We start from the raw sequence: 24,685 nt of genomic DNA, 5'->3' as shown, positions 1-24,685 counted from the left end.
ATATAAATAAAAAATAATTAAATTTAAAAATTAATAGAATTTTCTGGCTAAGTAGAAAATTCACAATCATATTTGTGCTCATAATTGTAAATGAACATTTATAAAGATATGAAAAAGGATACATGCAAACAATTAATGAAATGGCTCAACATGGGAAGATGGATGTAGATTTCAGGACTCAGGTTGAGCTGATAAATGTACCCAGAAGGTCACCCTGAGTAGGATGACATAATCTGGAACAGTTCTGCATCAGAGGGATGGGAAATCTTTCCCCATCAACTTTACATATCACTCCTTTGTGGTTACTATGTAACCATTCCAAGCCAAGTAGGTTCTTTACAGATGTCACAGACAAAAAGGAATTTGGAGTCTTTGGTGGATTTCACAGTCCTTTAATGCTGAGGCACAGGGCATACATGCAGGCAGACATAGCAAGAGTTAGATTCCAATACTGAGAGAAGCAGTGTTAAGGGCCCATGCATAGGACACAACTGATACATTATTGCAAATGCAGGTGCACCTGTTGTTTGTTAGATGTCCAATGCTAAAAAAAACATAGCATTTCAAGGTACAGGGCTGCCTGTTGTGTGGAAGATAGAAAATAATCTAGTTGACTCATTTTCCTGACATCTCCATACTACCACTCACCCAAATTTATTAAGAATTGGATATTTGTTGTGACCAATTTTAGAAGTTGTAAATAAACCAATAAATAAAATCACTATACTATTAAAAATGTCGCATATGACAATGTATTCAAAAAATTTGGACAGTTCTTGCCATAGTTTCTTGCATATATTATGATCAGAAGTTATGAATTATGACGTTAGTGTTCACAACATAGCCATTGATTGTAATGCTTATTACTGCGTGATCACTGAGCGTCTGAAAATGACATTTTGTTCTTTTGGTCAGGTGAACATAGTTTACCCCTATTACCTACTGTTCATCTCACTCCCTGCAAATATTGGCATAGTACTCCAACTCCTGTGCTATACAGAAAATCCAGCCATGTGACTCATTCATTCAATAAAATCTGAGCAAAATGAAACTGTGCATCTTTGTATATCATTTTTCTCCATGTGTCTGAACATGAATATAGAAATAGACTTTCTTACATCCCATATGATTTTATTTCCTTTTAAAATATTAAAATCTCTGTCATGATTCCTCAATATTTATGTATCTAGGAACTTCTTTTCAAATAAAATGTGCATCTTTTGCTTGGTGTTTCACCTGGATGTCCAATTGCAGGTTTGAATATCTTTTCAAATATGTATTTTCACTGTATACTATTAACTACTGTTGACTTGTTTTCTTTTTTAAGTATTTTATTTTATGTTTGCATAATTGAAACCAAAGTTCTCTACTGTGGATGCCAAAGTATACAGATATAACAAGCTATTTACATACTTATTATTTAACTCACAATGCTGATATATTCAAATCTGTGGTAACACAGTACCTTAGCTTCTCTTTTAAAAAGATTTAATTATTGAATTTATGCAAGGAAGAACTGAGGTGTAAGCCAGAGGTGTGGGTGTTGAAAGGACTCACCAGTGACAGAGTGGGGAGCATAATAGGTAGATTCACTGAAACACACTGCTGAGCAGAGTAGTGGGTTAGACAGGAGAGGTCTGCTATGTCAGGTTACCTCCCTGGCAGGGGGCTGAACTCAAGCTGCAGTGTGATAGCTTGGTAATGATGAGACTTAACCCCTATGTCATCAGGGTTGTCCTACTTGGCTTTTGATTGCTGAGCATTAACATCTTCATGCTTACTGACATCTTATTTTAATAAACACTTTATCATATGTTTTAATATGATTTTTTTTAATGTTCAATGTCATCCAAAACAGAAATCACCCCTGCTGATCCTCATGTGAGCTAGAAGCAAATATTTGTTGTATTAATGGCTAATACTATTGACAATAAAGTTAAATTTTTCAGATGACAAACAAAAAGTGGGGACACTCAAATAACACAAGTTTTACTCCTTGATGGCCTTATTGGATGTATGGAGAAATATGATCGTATATGGGAAGAGAAAATTATATTTATAAAATTATATATATGTACATATACATGTATGTACAATATGTATAGTAAAATTTTCAAAATACTTACATAATTATATGCATACATATATACACATATATGTGGATATACACACACGTGTATAAAATACACATAAATGTGTGTATAAAATACACCTGTGTATAGTTTTATAAGTACATATATAATAAAATGTATAAAATACATGAATGTGTATGTATATCATTTTATAAATATATTTTTACATTATTCTGCATTTTGTACATTTTTCATCTTTGTAATCCCCATAGACTTCCCACCACCACTGCACCCATGTGCCATCACCACAGTGCCATGTGTTCTTCCAACCCCCGTTTTGATCTTGCTCCCCTTTCTTCCCCCATAGTATGTCTTTGGTTTATAGCTGTTAGTTGATGGTCCTTTTTACTTTATTACAACTATTATATACATACATATATACATGTTTGTACATATGTATACATGTCTATTTATATGTGTGTATATACATATATACATGTGTACATATATACACACACATATATTCCCCCTGACCCCTTACACTCTTGCTATGAATGAAACCATCTGGCATTCTTCCTTTTTCTTTCTTTCTTATTTCACTAAGCATGCACTAAGTATGATCTTTTCCAGTTCCATCCATGTTGCCATAAATGGCATGATTTTATCTTTTTGATTGCTTAGTAATATTCCTTTGTGTATATGTACCATATCTTCTTGATCCAATTGTCTATTTTGGAGCATTTGGGTTGATTCCACATCTCCCCTATTGTAAATAGGGAAGCAATAACCATAGACATACAAGTATCTTTTTGAATTGTTGTTTTTGTGTCCTTTGTTAGATTCCTAGGAGTGGAATTGCTGAATCATATGGAAGCTCCATTTCTAGAAGTTTGAGAAACCTCCAAAGAACTTTCCATAGTGGTTGCCACAGTTTGCATTCCCACCAGAAGTGTGAGAGTTCCTTTTTCTCCACATCCTCACCAACATTTATTGTTGCTTTTTTTTTAATATGTGCCATTCTCACTAGTGTGAAATGGTATCTCATTGTAGTTTTGATTTGCTTTTCCCTTATTAAAAGTTATATTGAAAATTTTTTTCATATGCCTATTGATTATCTGCATTTCTACTTTAGAGAAGTATCTTTGTAGCTCTTCTGTGCATTTTTTGCTGGTGTTATTCACTTTATACTTGTTGAGTTTCTGCAACTCTTTGTATATCTTTGTGATCAGACCATTGTCACTCGTATTATATGCGAAAATTTTCTCCCAGTCAGTGGGATGTCTGTTTGTTTTATGTAGTTCATCTTTTGCTGTACAGAAGTTCTGTACCATTAGTAAGTATCTGCCCAAGACACTTAAATATATCTTAGTATGAGGACAAATATTCCTTTTCTTGCTTATATAGGAAACTCTGAAATATTTTTAATACTCTCATCTACCCTAACCTTACCAAATCCTTTTTTTTCCAAAAGTATAATTTTACTCATATTGTATGGTATGCAAAGGACATATATATTTCATATATTTTTTGAATGAAAAATGACTGAACGTTTGTTTTATATATCAAATGTAGATTTTCAAAGTTAACATTGCTTTATTTCTATGTATACAGATATTTGAAATGGAAATAAATCTGAAACATAAATTTACTAATAAAAAGTATCTAAAGTGGGCCCTCCCTGGTGGTGCAGCGGGTTAAGGCACAGCACTGAGAATCCAAAGCCGCTTCCGCATGAGTTCGATTCCCGCCTGCCCTGGAGGTGACCACATGGCGCGGCAAACCTCTCCTGACCCGCCCACTGCTCCCCTCAGCTGTGTGCTTCGTCGATCTGCCTATTCTGCTCCCCGCTCTGTCTCTGGTGAAGCCTCTCGCCATCCCTGCACCTCTGGCCTGTACCCCAGTTCTGTATGCACAAATAAATAAATCTTTAAAAAAAAAAAAAGATGTGGAATATATATAAAAAAAAAAGTATCTAAAGTAATTTTTTTAATTAACTGGTTCCCTGGCAGTAGATGTGGCTTAGTAGGTGGGATCCAATATTTCTGTATACAGTTTTGTGAATCAGTTACTTTAATAACAATTAAGTAAAAGTTATAATAAATTTATTAAAAGGCTGAAAATTTTATCCTGATCCCTTACACTCCTGCTTTGGGTAAAACCATCCAGTGTTTTTCCTTTGTCACTAAGCATGATCTTTTCCAGTTCCATCATGTTGCCTCAAATGGCACGAATTTTCTTTTATTTTTAAGATTTATTTATTTATGCTTACAGAACTGGGGTACAAGCAAGAGGTGTGGTGGGTGAAAGGGTTCACCAGAGACAGAGTGGGGAGCGAAACAGGCCGACTGATGAAGTACACTGCTGAGGGGAGCAGCAGACAGGTCAGGAGAGGTCTGCCGTGCCAATTGGGTCAGCTCACTGGCTGAAGATAGAACTCGTGCTGCAGTGGCTTCAGAGAGCTTCATAATAATGTGCTTTAACTCGCTCAACCACCAGGAGGAACCCGAGTTTATCTTTTAATAAAATATAATCAAAATAAATATCAACTAACAACTGTAAACCAGAGGTAGTCTACATGGGAGGAGAAAAGAACAGGATCAAAACTGGGGCAGGAAGAGCATATGGGTCTATGGTGATGGCACATGAGTGAAGTGGTGGTAAGAAGTACATGGGGATTACAACTGAGATGAAATGTACAAAAGGAAGGAACATATAAAAATATATGATAAAATGTATACACATATAAATTTTAAGTAAAGACTAAAAATTACAGGGATGGTACATAATTTGTCAAAGCATGACAGAGAATCTTATTATAACACCAGATCTTCCATCCATTGTCCATTCAGATAATGCCAAAATTCAGAAAATAAAGATATTAATAAATAATACACTTTATTAAATTGTTGATGTAGGCCACACAACTAATGCTGTCTATGATATGGTCCGGGCATTGGGGGGACTCCCAAAGAAGACGAGGGGTTTTCTAAACCTCCAAAGAAGATGAAACCATGGAAGTCTCCATAGCAATGCCTGCTGAAACTTCCTCATTTGTTCTTGGTTAATAATAGTCTAAAATTGGTTATATGATGGACCTGTCTAAATTAATTTGGGTTAAAGTATTAATTTGCATTATACATAACAGAAATTAACATTGCAAGAGGCTAGGAAAAACAAGTTGTAGCTCTGAAGACAATGGGAAACAAAATTTTGTTTAGCTAACTGTGGCAGGTGACTGGAATCTCACCCGGGAGTTGTGCTTGTGGCATAAGTAGATTTTCTGGTGTGCTCTAAAGGTCAGCACTTTGCAGGTGATATGGAGCTAATACCCTTAGCTTAAACCACAATAAGATATACAATGATTATAGGAGTTAGATAAGAAGATAAGTTGCAATAGTAGAACTTCTAGGAAAACAATATACTAGTAGTATTCTCAGGAATACATGATTTTTAGAACAATAGGATATAGGGATAAGAATCTATGTTAGGGAGTTAGTAAGGTTGTTAAGCATTACCAAATGTCCCAGGTGACTGATTATGCTGGGAAATGAGGTCCATTTAGAAGCCTTGATTGTGTCTTATGTTTTTCTTAAGATGACCAAATGAGTTTCTTTCCAGTATGAGGCCACGGGGGTCTCCAAGTGATTGTGAAAAATATATAATAATTATTTTTGCTTCGTTTCAATGCTTTTGTTGATGTAATCTCACTACTTGCTTTAACATATAAAGACCCACTGAGATGATCAGTAGGAGATACTTGCACCAGCTAGAGTGTCAGTGTCTTTGTAAATTGCTCATTTTGCAGACTCAAACTCATCCTTCCAAAAAAGATCCCTGATCGGCCCCCTGTCAAAGCTGGACTTTGAATTCTGGCGTGCTCTCCAACAAATTATATTAATCATATCTATAAATTCCTAATCAAGTATCCTACTTTAATTCAATTATTTCCAACACATGTGTACATATGAATGACATTCTGAAATGTCCTATACATTTCTTAAATTAAATGTTCTTTTCATGACTCTCTTGATGGCACGTTTTATATGTTCATTTCTAAGACTATATATAATAGGGTTGAAGAGTGGGGGGATTATGGAATAGAAAACAGAAAGGACCATGTCTTGGACTGTGGCAATGATTACAGATGGCCTAAAGTACACATAAAATCCTGAGCTAAGGAAGATAGTTACCACAAGAATGTGGGGGATACAGGTAGAAAAAGCCTTTGTTCTATCTGCTCCTTTAGGAAACTTGAACACAGTGGAAAATATATGAATGTAAGACCTGATGATAAAGATGAAACAGCCACCACCAATACCCAAACCAGAGGCAAGAACAAGCATCTCGTTGCTGAAGGTGTCAGAGCAGGAGAGCTTCAGTAGAGAGGGGATGTCACAGAAGAACTGATGAATGACATTGGACTGACAGAAGGGCAACCGGAACGTGTTGCTAGTGTGTACGCCTGCATAGACAAGGCCACTGAGTAGAGAGGCCAGTGTCAGCTGAATGCAGACTTGGGGGCTCATGATTACAGTGTAGTGGAGGGGCTGGCAGATGGCCACATAGCGGTCACGGGCCATAATGGTAAGAAACAGAAGCTCCACATATACAAAGAAAACCACGAAAAAAACCTGAGCTACACACCCTGCCTTTGAAATGATGCTGCTGTCAAGTATGGAATTGATGCATGAGTTTGGAACTGTTACAGAAATATAGCATGCGTCCAAGATAGACAGATTTCGCAGGAAGAAGTACATGGGTGTATGAAGACTCCTGTCCAGGGTGATCACAGTGACAATGAGAACATTACCCGTTACTGTCACAAAATACATCAGTGAAAAAGATATGGCATGCAAAACCCGTAGTTCCCATATATCAGAAAGCCCCATGAGGAGAAATTCCATCACGGTAGTGTAATTGGGCATCTGTGGGAGACACAGCTTGTACCTGGAAAATAAGTAGAAAAATCCTAAATCCATGAGAATTAAGTCAGGAGAAGAGGCTTCTTCATTATATTTTTAGTCTTGATCCCTACCTAATTCTAAGTTATTTTTATACCCATATTTTTCAAAGGAAATTGATATTTTATCAGTTTCACCTATGTGATACAATTTATCTATATGGTACTCTTCTTATTCTTGTACTAATGGAATGACAATCACAATCTAATTGGTCACCAACAGCATACAATCAATTCAATGTATATCATTTCTGTTGAAGAATGAAATTTTCTCATTATCAAAAAATTGGGATAGACATATATTCCTGTTAGATATGCTTATATATGTAAGTATAGTAGCATTTTAACAGAATTTTACCAAATGGATAGCTAGGATAAAATATTTTGATTGTTTTACAGACTTATACACTTATTTCAAGGTACAGACAAAATGGGAAAAAGAAATCTCTTTTCTAGAGCTAGCCATTTAAGTTTGATAGTGTCAAACTACCTTCTGTTCCTATGAAATAAAATATTCAGATAATTTGGAACTTTGCTTATCTTAATCTCTCAATTGAATCACATTCTCATTACTTAAACTAAAGTTAATCTAAAGTTCAATTTTCTATTAAATTTATACATCTATTATTTAAAAAATAAAATTAAAAGATTATTTTATATTTTTCTAGTCATCCATTTGTTATTTTCAAAGAAAAACTAAATAAATCAACTATTTTTATTTTCTTAGAGCCTTTTGAGCAAACCCTTAGTATTTCCCATCTTTACAACTTTTTAAAACTTGATTGATTCTATTAGCTGGAAAACAAATTGAAACAACAAAATTCTGAAATCTTACCTAACAGCACTAATTCAGCATTTTCTGTTAAATTATTATTATTGCTTTTTTCTAATTTTGATCTTCAGCTTCTTCAACAAATTGCTAGTCATCCTTTATTTCTATATCTTATTTCATTGTTACCAATATATCCTTATTGCTTGTTTTTCAGTTCTCAGGTATTTGGTTTATTTACCAGTAAATGTGATTCACAAATTTGATCTTATCATATCAATATTATCTTTTTCTCCAGTCTTCTCTTTTTTTAAACTGTTCTTCTAATTTAATAATAGTAATAAAAGTTAAAATAAAAATAATAATAAAAATAACTAGCAACTGGAGTAATGGTTCCATTTATCTTAATCACAGTACTGGTTCTCATTAATGTGTGAAATAGTCATTTTAAACTTTGGATATATAATCTGAATCTTTATTAAACCAGGGAGAATGTGTTCCCTCTCTTAACATTTTAGCAGTGCTAGATAAGACAACACTAGTAATATTTTAGGAAAGTACCCAAGATACCCGAATTTGCCTTAAACATTCCTTGCTAACACTTGAAGTTTCATTATTTGCAAGCTTTATACTACACTTAGATATTTTATTAAAATGTATATATCAATTGCAAATCTCTCAAATCTATGATTGTGTCTCCCTTTTACAGACAATGTATTATAGCTGTTGTTTCATCACTATAAACACCATTTCAAACTGGCTTTCATGAGCTTCTCACACACAAACTGCAGTCAACAGCCAGCTGGGAGTGAAGCAATTCCATGCCTGTATAGGTTTGAAAAACAAGGTTCTCATATTTTCCTGATGTCGATCTAATGACCCCTTTTATAAATTTTACCTATAATTAAGTTAGGTATATACAGCATGCACCTGAAGTATTTCAATGCAGGGCAAATATTCCCATGGAAGTCACTGGAATCTTGCATGTAGAATAAGGAAACAGGTTAGGGAAGTATTACTACCCCTTACCAGGCATATGAATTTGGAAATATATTTCACCCAACATGTGTTGCCTTCATCTGTAAAAATTAGGTGAACAGTTATGGTACATGCCATAGCATACATTCATGTATTGATTTATTCCTTGAATCAGTAGTTCAACAAACATGCATCTATATGTACCAGAAGCTCTGTAAGTAAAAACAGAAACAAAATTAATCTCTCATTCATAGAATAAAAATCTGCATTTTTTTAAAGGTGACTGGCAATGAGTGGATAAATATTCAGGAAAAGTAACTATTTCAGATAGTTTTAAGTGCCTTGACAAAAATTCATCATGATATATAAAAGAGTGTATGACAGGAGGAGGGAGCTCACTTTGGTCAGGTAATAGCTATGGAAGTAGTTGTTATTATGGAAATGAAGACAGATTGTTTAATTCTTCCTCATTATTATTCAGTTATCAACTGTAAAAATATTCCCTGTATATCTCTGTTGAATTGATTTTGTCATGAAATTTACCATTTGACTTCCTAGAAGGTGATTTGCACTTTGTTTACTTAACGCAACATGCATTGGTTTGAGGTAGAGACTAAATTATGGAGTTCAAATTATAATTCCACAAAGTTAAAAATGTTTTGTGACATATTAGTCTAATATTAGTCTAACACTGAAAAAAAATAACTAAGTTCATGACAACAATTTTTTTTTTAATATTGGCTGGTTTTAGGCTAAAATATTATTTTTTTCTATTCCTGCATCACTTTTTTTTAGGTAATATAATAATTTATTTTTACATTATTTTGTGCCTTTTTCCATTTCAGTTGTAGTCCCCATGGGTTTCCCAACACCAAATCATCAAAGACAACAATTTTCATGACAACAATTTTTTTTAGATATTGGCTGGTTTTATGCTAAAATATTATTTTTAAAGGCTTTTCCCTCATTAATAAAAGTTTCACTTGTTCTTTCCTCAGCTGCTTGTTCGAAGTTTTTTTTTTAGATAATTAAAAAATATAATCCTTTTTTGTGTTTATATTAGTTTATTTAACATTGTTAACAATTTGAGAATTCATATTTTTTAATGGGAATACTTTTAATGATGCCATTATTTCTTACACTAAAACAATTATTTTCATTGTCCTGCTAGTAGACAGCTACACTTAGGGAATTAAGTGTGAATTGGTCACGCATGAGTATATGCAACTCAGGATCACTGAATAAAGCCTAGATTACATAGAATTCAATTCACTTTAACTAACATTGCATTGTAATTTGCATATCTTTTTAATATGTTGGAATTTTATTCCATAGCAATCATTCTTACATATCAAATTTTATCTATCTAATTTGTTTTTCTCCCAAAGTTCACAAGGAAGACACGTCGGTTTCTTTCTGTATTAGTTATTCAACATTGGTTTTCAACTTTATCTATAACTTAATAGCTTTTGTCATTTTCATGTGTTTAATTTTTTTAAATGAGTTTAATAGTGTTTTCTATTTATTTCTCCATAGTGGAAGTGCAGGTTCCACCCTTCAGACAATGTTGCCATAACTCATCCACACAAAAATAACCATACTTCACCACTCTAGACCCTTGTGCTCCCATCCTTCTTTGTCTATTCTAATTTTTGTCTTCCCAAGAGGATGGGAAGTTACAAAATAAGAAAGGTACACAATAAGAAAGCACTAACAGAGTGAAGAGAAAGTGTCAGATAATAATAATGATATAAAAATACTCACTATCTCTCTGCTCTAGAAGGGATCCATTCCATATATAATCTCGCTCATACAAGATGATCAGATGTAGTCAAATCAATTTTTCACAGCATTGAAAAATCAAGTGTTAATTTCAAGACTTTAAGTCCATAGTCTTCAATTCTCAGATTTACATTTATAGAAGTATGTAGCAATTATTACATCACTATCAACAAGTCTTCTGATAAAGTGACCTTAAATGCCTACAAGTCACCAGAGTCCTGGAAAGAACTCGGGAGAATATTGTCTCTTGACAATAAATGAATTTGAGCCAGTTAATTTATCTTGTGGACACTAATATATGTAGAAGTATTAAACAAATGAATATAAAAAACTTCCAAGTAAGTAGATTTCCAATACTCTGGGAGAGAAATTCAGAAACCTTGATCATTTCATTATTCAAAAGAGTTGTAAGGGAAGAAAGCAGATATTACTGAGACTTTATTATCTAGAAGAGCTTAGGTTTTCTAAACTTCTAAAATAAAATAAAACTCACCAAACTGTCTGCTGAAAATTGAGCAAATACCTAATGTTTTAACCTTTTCTTTAAAATGCCCTGGATAAAAAGGGATCAAAACAGAGGACCAATGGTTACAGGGCCTATGGTGCTGCTTCATGGGTGAATTGGTGGTGGGAACTTTATAGGAAATACACAATGAAGTAAAAGATATAACAAAATAATTAAAATTTAAAACATAATGAAAAACCTGGCTAAGTAGAAACTTCACAGTCATATTTGTGCTTATAGTTGTAAATGTACATTTATAAAAATATGAGAAAGGATACATGCAAACAGTTAATGGTATTCCATTCCAACAGAGGAAGATGGATGTAGATTCCAGGACTCAGGCTGAGCTGATAAATGCACCCAGAAGGTCACAGTGTGTAGGATGACATGACATGATCTGGAACCGCTCTGAATCAGAGTGATGAAAATCTTTCCCCATCAAATTTACATATTACTACTCCTTTGTTGTGATTATGCAACCGTCCCAAGCCAAGTAGGTTCTTTCCAGTTGTCACAGACAAAAAGGAATTTGGAGTCTTTGGTGGATTTCACAGTCCTTTAAGGCTGAGGCACAGGGCATATATGCAGGCAGACAGAGCAAGAGTTAGATTCCAATACTGAGAGAAACTGAACAGAAACTCCTCTGCCTGGCCCCATGATATTGCTAAGCACCATGCATTGGACATTGTTGCAAATGCAGGTCTACCTGCTGTTTGCTAGATATTCAATGCTGAAAAACAGCATTTCAAGGTATGGGCTGCTTGTTGAGTGGAAGGCAAAAAATAATCCAGTTGACTCATTTTCCTGACATCTCCATACTACCATTCACCCAAATTTATTAAGAATTGGATATTTGTCTTGACCATTTTTTTAGAAGCTGTAAATAAATCAATAAATAAAATTATTATAGCATGGAAACTTGAATCCTATTACATGAGGGCAGTGAAATTATGTTCAAATTAAATAATAAATTAAATATTCTACTAGTTCACAAATGTAATGGGGCGGAAGTGAGGTCAAGAGAATGGTTAATTGATTTTTTCTTTTTTTAAAGATTTATTTATTCATACAGAATTGGGGTACAGGCCAGAGATGCAGAGGGTGAGAGGATTCATCAGAGACAGAGAGGGAAGCAGAACAGGCAGATCAATGATGTACACTGTTGAGGGGAGCAGCAGGCGGGTCAGGAGAGGTCTGCCTTGCCATGTGGATCTCCTCTGGGCAGGCGGGAATTGAACTCATGCGGAAGTGGCTTAAGCTTCTTAGTGCTGTGCTTCAACCCGCTGAGCCACGAGGGAGGGCCCGAGAATGGTAATTGATTTTAACATCATTGGTATTATGTGGTATTATTGTTAGGCAGATCTATAGAAATTTTCTTCCTGAAAAACTGAAATTCTTTATTCCTGAAACCATAATTTATTTTCCTCCTTCACTATGTCCAGATAACTACTATTATTCTTTTAGTCACTATGAATGGACTAATTTAGTTACCTTATACATGAAAAAACTAATATAAACGACGTATTTCATGCAGCATAATGTCCTTAAGTTTTATCTATGTCACACAGTATTTCTTTTTTTTTTTTTCTTCATTAGAAAGTTGAAAGGGCCTCCCTAGTGGTGTAGAGATTAAAGTTAGCATTATCAAACTGTTACCAGCCACTGAGACATGAATTTGATCCCTGGCCAGAGAGATGACTCACATGGCACAACAGACCTCTCCTGTCTTACCACTGGCCCCCTCAGCAGTGCACTTCAGTGGATCTGCCTGAACTACTCTCCACTCTCTCTGGTGAATCCTCTCTCCCCTGCACCTTTGGCCTACACCCCAGTTTTTTATACATAAGTAAAATAAAAATAAATCTTTAAAAAATTTTAAATAAGAAAGCTTAAAACTATGTATCCCTTTTTACATTTTCATAATACCTATTAATTAGAAACAATATTTCCATAGTGTCATCTTAAATCACATTGTTAATCAAACCTTGGTATAATCTATTTTTTAAAGATTTATTTACTTATGGATGCAAGTGCTGGTGTGCAGGCCTGAGGTGCCGGTATGAGAGGATTCACCAGAGACAGATTGGGGAGCCAAACAGGCAGATCTACTGAAATACACTGCTAAGGGGAGCAGCAGGCTAGACAGGAGAGTTCTGCTGTGCCATATGTGTTGTGTAAACTCCCTGGCAGTGTATTAAACTTGTGCTGGAGTGTCTGCTAGGGGGGAAAGGATGTCCTGAACAAATTCTACAAATATAGGTTTTGTGGACTCCGCCCCTTACTCTAGACACTGAAACTACAACTCCCAGCAACACCAAAGGGAGGACTACAAGGACACAGGGCGGACTTAAGCAACCATTTTGAGACTTCTGGGCTATAGAAGGCAGACATGTTTGGCTGAGGCTCGCTCTCTCATGCCTCGTGGCTGGTGGCTGATTCTCGGCTCTTGATCACCTTTCAGTGTGCTATAGGGTTTCCAAGTAGGCGAAAAGTTAACTTGTATCTGTTTCTCTCTTTCTTTCCATGGGTTGTTCCTTTTCCTTTCCCCTTGTAAATAAACTGATTATTGACCTTTTGTGTGTCTGCAGTGCAGTTTAAATTTCAGTGCATGGGTGAGGACCTACAGATAGGCAATTCATTTCACATTGGGTTGCCCTATAACATGACTTCTGATAGCCTCATAGTTCTGTGACTATAACCCCTGTACCACTAGGGAGACCCAGAAAATATAGATTTTGAACCAAATTCCTTTGTTCCTTTGTAAGAAATTTCCTAAATAAGCAAACACACTAGTACTTTTGTAGTAGGTAGACAGCATATCAAATGTCCTTGACTAATCATTAATTAAAGACAAGTTCTATGTTTTCTGCAACTTCTAAGAGTGATTTTGAGCATCTTTTTCAGAATTAACTAAGAGAATTAGGCTGCAGTTGCACACCTTGACAGATTATTTAATAAAGCAGTATCAAATTTTTATGCCTCTATTATTAATTAAATAGCTTATGTCAAATTCTCATTTAGGAAACATTTCTGTGGAATTTTAAGACAAAGTCAACCTTCCCCAAATCCCCAATTTTTAGTAATACCATCTATACCCTCTCCCCTCCCTTCCTGCTTGTCACCTTCCACATATTCCTCTCCTCCTTTTTTTTTTTTTACCTCTACCTTTATTATTATTTTCCTCCACAGGAGACAGTTGGCCTCTGGCTATCATTTCTCCTGTATGCACCATAATTATGTCACAGAATACTTCCCTTATCTAGAAGGTGAGACTGTCCAGTTCTCCCAATTCGTTAGGGACATTAATGTCCCTACCAAAGGTGGACAAGCAAACTCAATTTCTTAGAAACATTTATCTATCCTACAGAACACTTCATAATATATATTGAATTTATTAGTTCCTTAGTACCATTTAACTTGCCTAGCCTTTTATGATGCTTGCAAAATTGTATTACATATATATGTATGTGTGTATAATATATGTGTTCTATAAATTAAGACTTCGATCCAGTCTTGAAATGTTTGTTTTAATTAGAGTATCAAGAATACTTGAAAAGTGATGCTGAGTATCCTTGACTTAGAAGCATAACTTTCAACTTTTCAACTTGCTTACTTTTGATGCCAAGTTTAATGTGGAATTCACCTATTGTCTCTTTGATCAGTACTTTGTAAATGTATTTTCAGGTTTCCATGAATGACATACAGAGCTATTGATGATCATTCCCTGGATCCATGATTTCACCAGGGAGGCAAAATAATGATTTTTATTGCTGTAATTTTTTTCTACATTTTACATCAAAAGCTTTTCTACTGATATTGTTTACAATTAAACAATATTTTTTAAAAGGGTGTGGTCCCTTCAGTAGTGAACAATATAATTTTTGGAAGAAGGGGATCATTTGAAACTTAGAGATTTCTTAAAATTGATATATTGTAATTCATACATAATAATGTTGTAGTATACTTAATTCTGTAACTATCTCATATTCGGACAGGTCCATTTGACCTCATCACATTTTGACCTCATCTTTGAATTAAAAAACAAAAACATATTTATGCATGCATAAAAGAACTGGGGTATAGGCCAGAGGCTCAGGGGGTGAGAGGGTTCACCTGAGACACAGTGGGGAGCAAAACATATAGGTCTACTGAAATACACTGCGAGGCCCTGTCTAGAGGTTTGTCTATTTTGTTTATTTTTTCAAACGAACCAACATTTGTTTCATTGAACTAAGAGTCAGATAAATATAAGCTTAAGAACTAGCCTTTAATGGTAACCACATAACTGAAACAGAAGAGGAGGAAATAGGGAGGGGAAAGAAGAAGGAAGGAAGGAAGTATAATAAACTATGTTTGTAGAATATATATGATCTGGCAATAAGTATGTCATGGTGGCAATATATGATAGTCATAGGCAAATATTATCTCAATTAAAAATTAAAAAGAAACAAATAGTAAAATATAGACAACTGAAAGTAATGAGAAGCCTCATCCAGGTTCTGTGATATTACTGATTCAACAGTTGTACATGTGGGCTCTTGGCCTTCTTCCTCCAGTAAACTGTGCAATAATCATTAATTAAGATATAAAAAATTTTGGCTAGCATGGTCAGTGTGATGGACCAAATTATCTGGACATATTTGTCAGTCCATCGTTCAGTTCACTTGATCAAACAAGATTCAGGGCAACTCATCCTTTTGGGCTTATAATTTCTTGTACATAAATGTTGTTTCATTGTTTTGTCAGTAAGGAGGCCAAGATTTGGAGAAGGGTAATTAATGCCATGGACAGGCTGGGGAGACCTGGGTCATGAGCTGGGTCATGTCAAGGGCCCACTGTTATCATTTCTATTTGAAGTTCTAAAACTGAGACTTGTTTTATTTTTTGTCACCTGATGATAATTTTCTGGTCTCGAGACTAACCTTTTGTCTATGGGAAGACTTGAAATTGAAGTACTTTCTCATGTCCCTCTTCGCTGGAGACACAACTTATATGGAGAATCTCAGTTCTGCTAGTTTGGGATCTACCTGGGCCACAGACTTGTATATCTGTATCATCTCTGTCCTTTGTTCTTCTGAGTCTTTGCTAAGGTTGGAAGTCCCATTGGCTGTTTCAATTTCTTTTTGTCTTCCATTTCTTTACATTCTGCTCCATCTTCCTTCTGTCACACAGGTGCATGCATTTCTGTCTGGATAGGGGATGATTAGCAGAGGAATCTGTGTTTCTGTTTTCTCTGTTGAAAGCCCTTTACTTCGAGCTTATGTTGTTGGAATTTAGGCATCGCTTGGAGATAGCAGAATGCTGGATTTGTTTCTAATTCAACTAGTTATCCATTGTCTTATTTGGTGAGTTCTGTCCATCTACATTTAGATTATTTATTGCTATGTGATGCCATTTCAATTTTTGTGTTTCAGTTTATTTCCTTATTTATATCTTTGTTATTTGTTAAATATTCCTTATTTTACTTATATGTGAAACACCCTTTGACTATTTCTGGGAAGAGCGATTTAGTGTTTGAAAATATCTTGAGCTTTATGTCTGAAAATGTCTTTCTCCCTCACCTCTGAAGGTTAATCTTTCAAGACAGGGTATTCTTGAATGTCAGCTTTATCATTACAATCTAGAATATATTATTCCATTCTTTCTTTGCTTATAGTATTTCTTCAGAGAAGTCTGATGTTAGTTGGATTAGGGTACTTTTATAAGTCGTCTGCTTCTCCTCCCTTTCCAGTTATAATATTCTTCTTTATCTTCAATTCTTTGACATTTCACAGATATATATCTTTGTGTATATCTCACTTATGGGTGCTTATGTCAGTGTTAATTTAGTTTATTGTATTTGTTCAAGAAAGTTTCAGGTATTATTTCTTAAAGACACTTGTTCTTTTCTCTCTTTCTCTTCTAGAATTCCTATTGTTATGATTATATTTCTTTTCCTGATCAAGGTGGATATTACTCAAAAGCATTTCTTCATATTTTTTAAAAAGATTTATTTATTTATTCATACAGAACTGGGGTACAGGCCAGAGATGCGGAGGGTGAGAGGCTTCACCAGAGACAGAGTGGGAAGCAGAACAAGCAGATCGACGAAGTATACTGCTGAGGGGGTCAGGAGAGGTCTGCCACGCCATGTGGTCACCTCCGGGACAGGTGGGGATCGAACTCATGCAGAACTGGTTTAAGCTTCTTAGAGCAGTGCTTTAACCCGCTGTGCCACCAGGGAGGCCTCTTCATATTTTTTTTAACTTTGTTTCTCTCCAGGATTCTTTGTACATTTGCATATTAAAGTACACTGACTCATTCTTCCAGTTAATATTTTCTATTTCCATGCCTTTCTCCTCAAGTTTCCATCTCCTATATTTCTCTTTTTGTATTCTGAAAACCCTATCTTTATCTTATTGAAACAATTTTCTGTCTTCAGTTCATTGATTTTTATTGCTAAGGACATTGCTTTTCTAAAATTTGTTCCTTTTCTTCAAACTTTTTTATCCCTGAAATTTGAAACCTATATGATAAGAAAAATGTATCTCCCATGTCTTGGACATGTGGTTCTAGAGAATCGTTCTCTCTGTGATAAAAGACTTGCGTGGGGGATTGCATTGCCATTTGTTGGATTTTTTTTTTCTTCTGTCATAATTTGTTTGGGGCATAACTAAGATAAGCGAGTCTTCCTCTAGGTCAGGCCTCTCCTATCGCTGAGTTCAAGGGGTCTTACTGATATGGGTAACTGCTAGTAGAGTCCTGTAGAAGGTCTTGAGGCCTTTGGTCACTCTGTTGGCAGAGTCTCACGGAAGATAGTGAGGCATATGGCTATTCTGCCACCTTCTCCAGTGTGCACACAGGGGCACACTGGTCTAGGAAGGGACTGGTGATGCCTTGTGGGAGGTCTTAGGCACCCAGCTGATCTCATCTTTGCTATATTATGAATTTCTATTTCTATACCTCATCCAAGTGACTTTAAGGAATCAAAGTTCTTGTGGTGAACAGTCTCTGGAAGGAGTTTAAGTAAATATCTGGAATCAGATGTTGGGTAGTTTAGAAATTATTTCCAACATTTTGCTTGTTTGATCACATATCATAGTTAGTACCTCCTTATCAACATAGAAGAAAAGAATAAGGAAGAATTGACTGTGGAGTAAACTGGCAAGGTTGAATGCTACTATTCTCCATCTAACCTCATTGGATTCCTCTCCTGAGTGCACTATTAAGTCAAACCTTCTGGCATTGGTATGGGTTAATTTTGTCAGTGCATTTGAAACCCATTTTTATTTTTCATTCTTGTGCTTCATTTGTGGGGGGATATTACATGTTTTATTGTTCATATTTCTCCTTAGAATTCAAACTATTGTCTTGTGAAAACTGGTTTACATCCATTTTTCCTACTTCTGTTTTAGGTAAGTGACTTCAGATGGCGTCTGAGATGCACAGGTGAATTTCTATATTTGGAGAATCATGGTTCTCCAAATGCATGTAGAATGAAGTTTTAGTACTTCTACACATGTTGCTACATATCATTCTCCCCTATAGATATCTAATGAATAGCAAGTGCTGAGAGACCATTTTATTACCCTTGACATTTAAAATTGGTGGAAAACAAGATATTTAGTAAAATTGGTGGAAAACAAGATTGATAGTTCATTGGCATTGTAATTTTCACTTTAAAGAATTATGAATTTAATATAAGTTGCTCACCCAAGAAGGTAATTTTATATCTTTCCTACATTTCTCTAAAGAGTTTTGGTTTGTATTTTTAAATTAAGCTTTAGCTTTTTCCATCTTGAAATGTTATTCTACTGTGTTGCTTGAATAGATAAATCTATTTACCCATCCAGGCTCTGTTTAGGTAAAGAAACAAATACAAAATTTTAACTAATTCAAAATTTCCAGTAGGATATAATGATGAATTGTTTGTTGGGAAAGCTTCTAATTTACTAATTGGGTCTTCAAAAAATTGAGCTAGAGGTAATGTTCCCAAATATATTTTATGAGGTCAACATGTCTCTGATACCAAAGCAGACATGGGTATCAGAGAAAAGAATATATAGACCAACATCCATGATGACCACAGTTGCAAAAATTCTCAACAAAATCTTAGCAAACCTAATTCAAATATATTAATAGAATAATAAAACTAACTGGATTTTACTCCAGAGATGCAAGGATCATTAACATATATACACTAATGTTATATACCAAGTCCAAGAGAAAAATCCAAAAGGAAGAGAAAAATCCTGGTGAGAATGTCCTTACAGAAGGGCTGGTGGATGCCAGAGTAGCTTGAGCACTCATGAATTTCTAGGATTCCTTTCATCCTCAACCAGACAAGCAGATGACTTGTATCTACTGAGAGATCATACCAGTGTCCAAGGAGGTCCTAGATCCATGTCAAGGGAGGTATCAGAACAGCCAGAGGCCTTTTAAGACCCCACCAGCCTACCAATTAGCCATACACATTGCCATATATTAATAATAGTTTGCGTATAAAATATGGACACTCTGAATAACTTTGAAACAACCACTGCAGGCATTTAGATATCATAAATTCTCTTCAAGAAATTTATAAGAAATAATTTTTCTGTGTTGTATTAAAAAATGTTTAATTCAAGAAGATGGTAGTTCTATATTTAAATAAATTATGGTTTTGAATATAAAGAGAAATAATATTAATCAATGAAAAAGATGAAAGTTTTGCAACCCAACCAAATAGATAATTTAACTCGTATCTTTAATATATCCTCTTTTAATAGGAGCATAAAAGTATATATATATATAGTTTATAAATATTATTTCATATAAGTAAAATGCTTAATTGAAGAATGAGCTGACACTAACCCCTCAGTTCTAAATGCTCACAAACTAAGATGAGTCAGGAATAAAGTAGTCAACACACAGGTGCAAGGACAGATAAAACTGAAAGCAATTACTAACAAGCAAGTAACACTTAAACAAAAAAGAAATTCACCAAAAGCAGTGTATCAACTTTAACCCTGTTCTCTTGGACAAAGTGAAAGATTAAAATTAAGTTTGGTTTAAAGGTAATATCTAAAGTGAAGTAAAAATGGCCCAAAACCAGTGATATAACCAAAATTAGACCAAGCTAATGTACAAATAGAGTCTACTTTATCTGTTATTTTTACTTAAAATTATGGTAAGTAAAACTGTTTAAATTTAAAGTAATTGGGGAAGAAATGATGAATTAGGAGTAGAATGATGAATCTCGGTTTCTTTGAAGAAGAATACCAGTTTCTTTGAAGAAACATTGATCAAAGTGGCTACTCAAAGATGTCCAATGGAGTTATATTAACTTTGCTTTCTTCAGTAATTTCTGAAATCCCATGGATACCTCTTTGTTTCGGAGGCTGTAGATAAGAGGGTTCAGCATAGGTGTGAGTATGGTATAGAAGGCTGATACCATCTTGTCCTGTTCTGGTGTATGGCTTGAAGCTGGTCTCATGTACATGAACATTGCAGCACCATAGTAAAGTCCAACTACAGACAGGTGTGAAGAGCAGGTGGTAAAGGCTTTGCGGCGACTTTCACCAGAGCCCATACGAATGACAGCTCGAAGGACTCTAGAATAGGAACCAATGATCACTGAAACTGGTAAAATCAGCATTACCACACAACAGATGAAAAGTAGTTTTTCAAATGCAGAAGTGTCTGTGCAGGAAAGTGGTAAAAGGGCAGCAACATCACAGAAAAAGTGATCAATTTCCCGAGAACTGCAGTAAGAAAATGACAAGGCTGCTGCAAGGACAATGATGCCATCAAGAGAGCCCAACATCCAGGATGTTACGGTCATGATGATACAGAGTTTCTGATTCATTAGGATGGTATATCGAAGAGGATGGCATATAGCTACATAGCGGTCATAAGCCATGACAGCCAACAGAAAGCATTCAGCTCCAAGCAATGACACATAAAAGAATATTTGGGTTCCACAACCTGCTAGAGAGATGGACTTCCTGTCAGACAAATAGTTGAAAGCCATGTTTGGGATAGTGGTACAGATAAGCATGAGGTCCATGAGAGAGAGCTGGCTAAGGAGGAAGTACATGGGAGTATGGAGCTGGGTCTCCAAGTAGATGAGGAGAACCATGATAGTGTTTCCCATGAAGGCCACTAAGAAGATGCACAAGACCAGAGAGAAAAGGAATATGTGAGTGGAACTATGATTGAAGATCCCTAATAAGATGAATTCAAAGTTGAAGGTCTGGTTTCTCCTTATCATCTTGGAGAATTATCTTTGTTAGAGGATTAGAACCTGAAAGTTCCAGAAAAGACAAATTTTATTTATTAATTTAGTTTTTCAAATGTATATCTCAACTTGCACTTTGCTAGGTACATATATATGATCTTCTCACTAAAATTCAGTTATCGCCCCTTCAGTTATTGTGAATTATATTACTTAATCAGTGAGTCCCAGGTATTTTTACATTCAATTTTCACAGAGGCTCTCTTTATAAGTATTTATTTTACAGTGAAAAAAAAAAAGTTTGCTAACTTACCGTCAATGCAGTGCACAGTCAATAAAGAACCTACAAGAAAATTAATTACATATTTATGTTCTTAAATTTCCTTCATCACAGGAAAGTCCATATTGACTTCATCTTTTTGTCCTATCTTGTTTCCATCACATGCAATTCAAGAAACATATAATTTTTTCTTTCTTGATTTTCCGAGTTAACTTACCTCTCCCTGTCATGTTATATTAGCTTAACATTAAGCCTGAGCTGGGTTCACTATCACTACGCCCTACAGGGGAACTTGTACATCTTAATTCAAAGAAAAATAGAATGTGTAAATTGCAACTTATCTCTCACAGACTAAGCATTAAATCTGAAAAGACCCTGCAGAAGTAAAATATTTTCACCTCTTTTTTGAAAAGTTTTTCTTATTCCAAATTGTCTAGAAACATAACCTTTTTTAAGAAACTGATTTTTCCACATTACAATAATATGTTTTAAGTTGAATGACATTAAGCAGTAGAGATTTAAAAAAAAAAAAAAGAAGAAGAAGAACCTCTCCTGCCTACTTTAAACTTCACTACAATGCATTATTTGGAGATTTAAGTGGCATTTCTACCACAATGAGTAAAGTCATGATTGTTAGAAATACCTGTTTATTAAAGTTTAGGGAAACCAGAACCCAGGAGAAATTTCACTGCAGTAGGAACAAGAATCTGCCTGGATGTGAATAAGCGCAATCAGAGTATAGTCACAATAGCATTCTTCATTTTTTAAAATTAAGCAGCAATCAAGGAAGTATTTTCAGCTATTGGGTGGGTATGTGGTGTTATGTAAATTATTTTGCACTAAGTAAATCTTTTACCAAAAATTTACTTAGTGCAAAATATGCTTGATATGCTGGATTGCTAAAGATTAAGCCAGGCAAACTGGGAAGCTATACCAGTAAACCGCAGGCAGTGATAGTGAAGGAAAGAGAGTGTTGGTGGGAAATCTCATTAGCCACCATTATTTATAAATATCTATTGAAAACAGTCTCCGTCCTGTTTATATTGCCTCTAAAATATCATCTTACAGAGATATTTCCCTAGGGTTTCAAGTTAATTATCAACCAAATAAAATGGAATCCAAAGTAATATCTACATTTCTAACCCCTATTTAATCTATAACACAATCATCAAGGTTATATTGGACATTTATTTGTAAAGTCTTCAAGTAATATAATGTTCCTCTCCCCTTATTGTCACTCTTTAGTCTCAGATTTAATTATTGTTTCTTACAACCCACATTTTTTTAAGATTTATTTATTTGTACATACAGAACTAGGGTACAAGCCAGAGGCTCAGGGGCGGTGAGAGGCCTCACCAGAGACAGAGTGAGGAGCAGAACAGACAGATCGACGAAGTACACTGCTGAGGGGAGCAGCAGGAGGGTCAGGAGAGGTCTGCCACACCATGTGGTCACCTCCGGGGCAGGCGGGAATCGAACTCATGCGGATGTGGCTTTAGCTTCTCAGTGCAGTGCTTTAATCAGCTGCGCCACCAGGAAGGGCCACAACCCACATTTTTTTTTATACCATATCATGTTTTCCCACACTGAATATACACACGAGAGATTATTTACCATGATAAAAATTTGTTGTTGGTGTCTATCTTTCATTTCATCTTTAAATTATTGTAAGCAAGTAGTAGTTTCTGTTCATTGTTCAAATTAAGCAAAATAACATTATTTTAAACTGACAGAGCAAATTCTGGAGAACTGTTCTACAAATTACATTTTAAAGGTATACAGCCTACACCTGCCACAACATCATATTTATATTAGGAAATTTAGTTTTCAGTCTATTTTTTGCTAAAAATTTATCTTTAAAGTATGCTTGTTAGAAATAAATATTCTAAAGGAACTTCTGATTGTTATAATTAATACTATAGTTAATACTGCAAAGTTAGGTAACATGATGAAAGACCTTTTCTTGTTTTGTGATACTCAAACTCACAGGCCTTTATTTCCAGAGAATTAAAAATGTTATATCAATAGGGCCCTCCCTGGTGGCGCAGCGGGTTAAAGCACAGCGCTGAGAAGCTAAAAAAGCCACTTTTGCATGAGTTGGATTCCCACCTGCCTCGGAGGAGAGCCACATGACGTGGCAGACCTCCCCTGGCCCTCCCGCTGCTCCCTTCATCAGTGTACTTAGTCGATCTGCCTGTTCTGCTCCTCACTCTGTCTCTGGAGAAGCCTCTCACCACCAATGCGCCTCTGGCCTGTACCCCAGTTCTGTATGCATAAATAAATAAATCTTTAAAAAAAAAAAGTTATATCAATGTTTAAAAAATATTTCATTCTTAGCCCTCATATTCAAGAACGAAACAGTGAATTAAATTATGAGATGCTGTATAACAAATATTGAAATCAGATAACTAGTTTTGTATGTCACAAGATAATTTCTTTTATAATTTATGTAATAGGAACTTTCACCTATTTTAACAATTAATATACATTGAAAGAATTCAAATTTTCTACAAAAATATCAAAAATTTGGTAATCCTCTAAATATATATCAAGTACAACATTACTCCCAAAGCACAGAACATAAAGAAATATCATCATTATATTTCTCTTAATTTAAAATAGTATCCAGTATTATAGTTAAATATGAAATTGTAAAATGTTAAGATCTAGTGAAAACATTTTCATTCTTACATATTTCTTCATGACAATAGGTATGGAAAATGAAGAGCTACAAACATAAAAAAAATGGTGATATCAATCAAGATTAATAAATTGGAGAGGAAAATGGTAGTAAGGATGAGATATAGTCATTAGTAGGGGAATGAGTGCCATAATTGAAAATATAAAGGTAAAGAAAAAATAGATTTAGTACAAAACTTGAATTATTGATGGAAATACAAAACAGGAAAAATCTTAAACCATTGACACAATAGAGGAGTTTTCAGAATTCTATTTTAAGAGTACATTGAAGTTATTTACCATATTATTATTTCTGTGAAGCTATTTTGAGATGTTTATCAACCTACTGGAGGACACATGTTTATTTTAAAATCTTCAGTAATTATTTTTACTACTTTAACAATAATGTAATTTTTTTTACTAGTTTATTTATTTATTTATTTATTTATTTATTTATCCATACAG

The 24,685-nt window shown here is 34.8% G+C and overlaps 2 protein-coding genes across 2 annotated transcripts; both read right to left on the bottom strand.

Annotated features, from left to right (window-relative positions):
• Nucleotides 1-6,058: 6,058 nt before the first annotated feature.
• On the bottom strand, nt 6,059-6,997 carry LOC101637394 (olfactory receptor 14C36-like). The gene has a single exon (XM_004686586.1). It carries the CDS (start codon nt 6,995-6,997, stop codon nt 6,059-6,061), a length of 939 nt encoding a protein of 312 aa, XP_004686643.1.
• A 13,364-nt stretch (nt 6,998-20,361) lies between these two features.
• On the bottom strand, nt 20,362-21,297 carry LOC101624119 (olfactory receptor 2M4-like). The gene has a single exon (XM_004686894.1). It carries the CDS (start codon nt 21,295-21,297, stop codon nt 20,362-20,364), a length of 936 nt encoding a protein of 311 aa, XP_004686951.1.
• Nucleotides 21,298-24,685: the final 3,388 nt, after the last annotated feature.

Source organism: Condylura cristata, unplaced genomic scaffold (assembly GCF_000260355.1).
Source record: "Condylura cristata isolate star-nosed mole 26May11 unplaced genomic scaffold, ConCri1.0 scaffold00021, whole genome shotgun sequence".
In the NCBI taxonomy this organism is placed as follows: Eukaryota; Metazoa; Chordata; class Mammalia; order Eulipotyphla; family Talpidae; genus Condylura; species Condylura cristata.
Note: the sequence above shows the minus strand (reverse complement) of the source record. Positions and strands in the feature narration are given on the sequence as shown.